The following is a 2,935-nucleotide window of genomic DNA, read 5'->3' on the forward strand; positions in this document are numbered from 1 at the left end:
GCTTCCCCTCACACCTACACCCCATCCCCTGACACCCTAACACCCCCCCAACATGTTGGGGGGTGGGTTGTGCTTGCATATGTATTTAAAATGACCCTGGTGGATTTCTATGGCTAAACGCTTTTTAAAATGTCTACAGTGTGTGTAAATCAGTCTCTTTTAAGAGAATCTACAGTTACACCAACTATTAGTTCTGAAACCAACGTTGCTTTTGCGCCAAGGAAGAAACGGCGTGGTAAAGCATTTGGTAGCAGCCCTCGCGAATATTTTAGGGGTGTTAAAATTAACCAGTTTGATTCTCGGGCTTATGACTGATAGGTCAGTACAGGATGCCCTTATATGGGTTCCCCCTCACACCCACACCACACCCCTGACACACCCACAGCCCCCATGTATATATAGTTAGCTTGAATCCTGTGTTTGTGAGAAAGCCTATACCGACACTATTTGGAAGTCGCAATGGAGTCCTACATTTTCGGTAAGTGTTAAACTACAGATTTCTACCTAATTTTTTGTCAGAATTTCGGTGATATAATATTTTCTTACCCACTTAACAGGGTTTATCTTGTCTAGGTACATCTGAGTTAGAAACCATCCGTGCCATTAGGAGCATTGAAGGTTTATCACAACTTTGTGAAGGTATGACTCTGCTCTTTATTATTTTATGTGTCTTTTTTGATTTTAGTTGTTATTCATGAGATTATTTTTTCATTTCTTCAGAAACTGTGGATGCTACGGGGTATTTAAATCCTCTTGGTAGGTTGTCTGATACATCTTATAACTCATGGTGTTATATTTTGATTGTGTGTCGCAATAGTGTGTAATTTATATGTTCTCTGTAGTAGGGTTGACACGTTTGGTTGAAGAAACAAATCTCTTAACACCGCCAGGGTTTGAAGTTGTTCCCGGCACCTCTGCCGTTGTTGAACCATTGGATGCTACGTACGCCAACAACGACCAAGCGCCGCAAACATTTACGCCGTGTTTAACAAGCAGTCCTACCCGATCCAATCAAAGCGTCCCAAGGGACATCAGGGTGCCTGTTCCACAAGGAAAACGTGGTAGTTTTGGATCTGGTGGTGCTCAAACATCGCGCTCAAGTAGTGGTAAATGTCTTAGATTGGACGATATCCACAAAACAAACGGTAATAAAAACACAATTAAATATTATTTGTATTATTTATAACATGAGGTTTGTGTGTTAACGAGTGTTTCATTATTTGATCTGTTCATAGATTTGGACATTTTCGATCTGTCGGTGTATGAGGACTGTGTTGATCCTGGTCTGTGCGCCGCTGGATGGTCTGATGAGTTATTTAAAACATGGAATGATAACAGCTTTACAGTAAAGGAGGACAACGGTGCTGCTGTTGTGCCGAATGATGTGTTAAATGATGCTCTGATCGAACCTGGGGACTCTGTTACGGATGAAATAAAATCCAATCAAGATCACGAACAACAACAACAACAACAACAACAACAAAACCAGGTGGGGGGTTGTAATTGTGCTAACAACCCTGTTGAGCTTATAACGTTGATGAGACAGATGTCACAGGAGATCGCTAAAATCTCTATTGAACAGCATAGGCAGGCTGCTTTAAACCGCAGGCGTGACAATATTATTCAGAAACAGTTTGAACGTATTGAAGCCTTGTGTAAAGAACAAACAGCTAATGCCAATTTAGTTAAGGATATTCATGGTTTGTGTAAGAAACAGGTTGCGCACAGTGAAACAGCGTTAGAATTGTTGTATAAATTAAACAGACTTTTGCAGTTAAAAAAATCAACACGGATCCCTGTTGCAGGACCGTCTTGTAGATGATAATAGTTAATATTATAATTGTTATTATTATTATTATTGTGTTAATAATATACTGTGGTTTTTTTTTTTTTTCAAGTATGTGTTAAATAAATCAAATCATTAACGTACATTCAAAAGTAATAGCATTATTTTAAACCATTGACATTTAAAAACCAACAATTTGTGTATCGAAAACCAAATAGGTCTAAACAGTCATGGCAACTACAGATTTTGCGCGTGATGACCCAATATATGAAGCGTGGAAACAGTTGTCTCCGAGTGAAAAAATGCTTTGTCTTATGGACGAATATGATATGGGTATTGAATCGCTTAGCAACCAGCAAGACGTAGACATACAAGACAGCGATAACAGTAACGCACATGGCTTATTACAAATTACACTGGACGAATGGTTAACAAACACAAGACAAGCATCACATACACAACCGGTTAAGCGTTGTAGATATGATAGTAGTGGCGAACAATCAACAGATTTTGCATGTGATGACACAACATATGATGCTTGGGGGCGGTTGTCTCCAAGTGAAAAACTACACTGTCTTATCGAAGAATGTGACATGGCTATAGCAGACCTAGAAAATGATATTCAAAATAATACACAACACATAAACAATGAACAAACAGGTAGCGGTGTGACAACACCTGGACATTCAGCATTTGACCCAACAGCTCCTAACTTTGGTTTATCTGACGGTCATATAGCAGAATTGGTGAGAAATGGTGGTGTTGTAGACGATTATACCATAGTGTCTAGGAATCGGTTTAACAGCGTTGTGCTTCACCGGATGCTGAATTTACATGACGCGCCATCCACAGACATAGCTTCAAACACGTCCTATATACACGATGTGTTGTCAGAAATTGTGTCATTCTCCAGGGTCTTGGCTGGTGATGGCGGTGTTATCGACATCACCCTAAGAGGTAGTAGTTTAACATCTGATGTAAACACGGTGTTGTCTTCAAGGGACGGTTACAGTGTGGACAGATTTTCAGACGCTATTGAAAGGGTTATGCAGAGCAATAACAGTATTAAAACGGATGAGAGTTTGGCTCTGACTGTCTCGATAGTCGTGGGTAAAAATGGTGGTGTTCGTCGTAAGGTGCGTGACCTAG

General features: G+C 40.0%; 1 protein-coding gene across 1 annotated transcript; it reads left to right on the forward strand.

Annotated features, from left to right (window-relative positions):
• The first annotated feature begins 395 nt into the window (after positions 1 to 395).
• On the forward strand, positions 396 to 2,714 carry LOC136664471 (uncharacterized). Its single transcript, XM_066641651.1, has 6 exons — positions 396 to 478; positions 574 to 639; positions 721 to 756; positions 891 to 1,106; positions 1,236 to 1,489; positions 2,700 to 2,714. The coding sequence occupies exons 1-6, from the start codon at positions 460 to 462 to the stop codon at positions 2,712 to 2,714; spliced, it is 606 nt and encodes a 201-aa protein (XP_066497748.1). The 5' UTR covers positions 396 to 459.
• The last annotated feature ends 221 nt before the right edge of the window (positions 2,715 to 2,935 follow it).

The sequence above is a fragment of the Hoplias malabaricus genome, chromosome 13 (genome assembly GCF_029633855.1).
Source record: "Hoplias malabaricus isolate fHopMal1 chromosome 13, fHopMal1.hap1, whole genome shotgun sequence".
In the NCBI taxonomy this organism is placed as follows: Eukaryota; Metazoa; Chordata; class Actinopteri; order Characiformes; family Erythrinidae; genus Hoplias; species Hoplias malabaricus.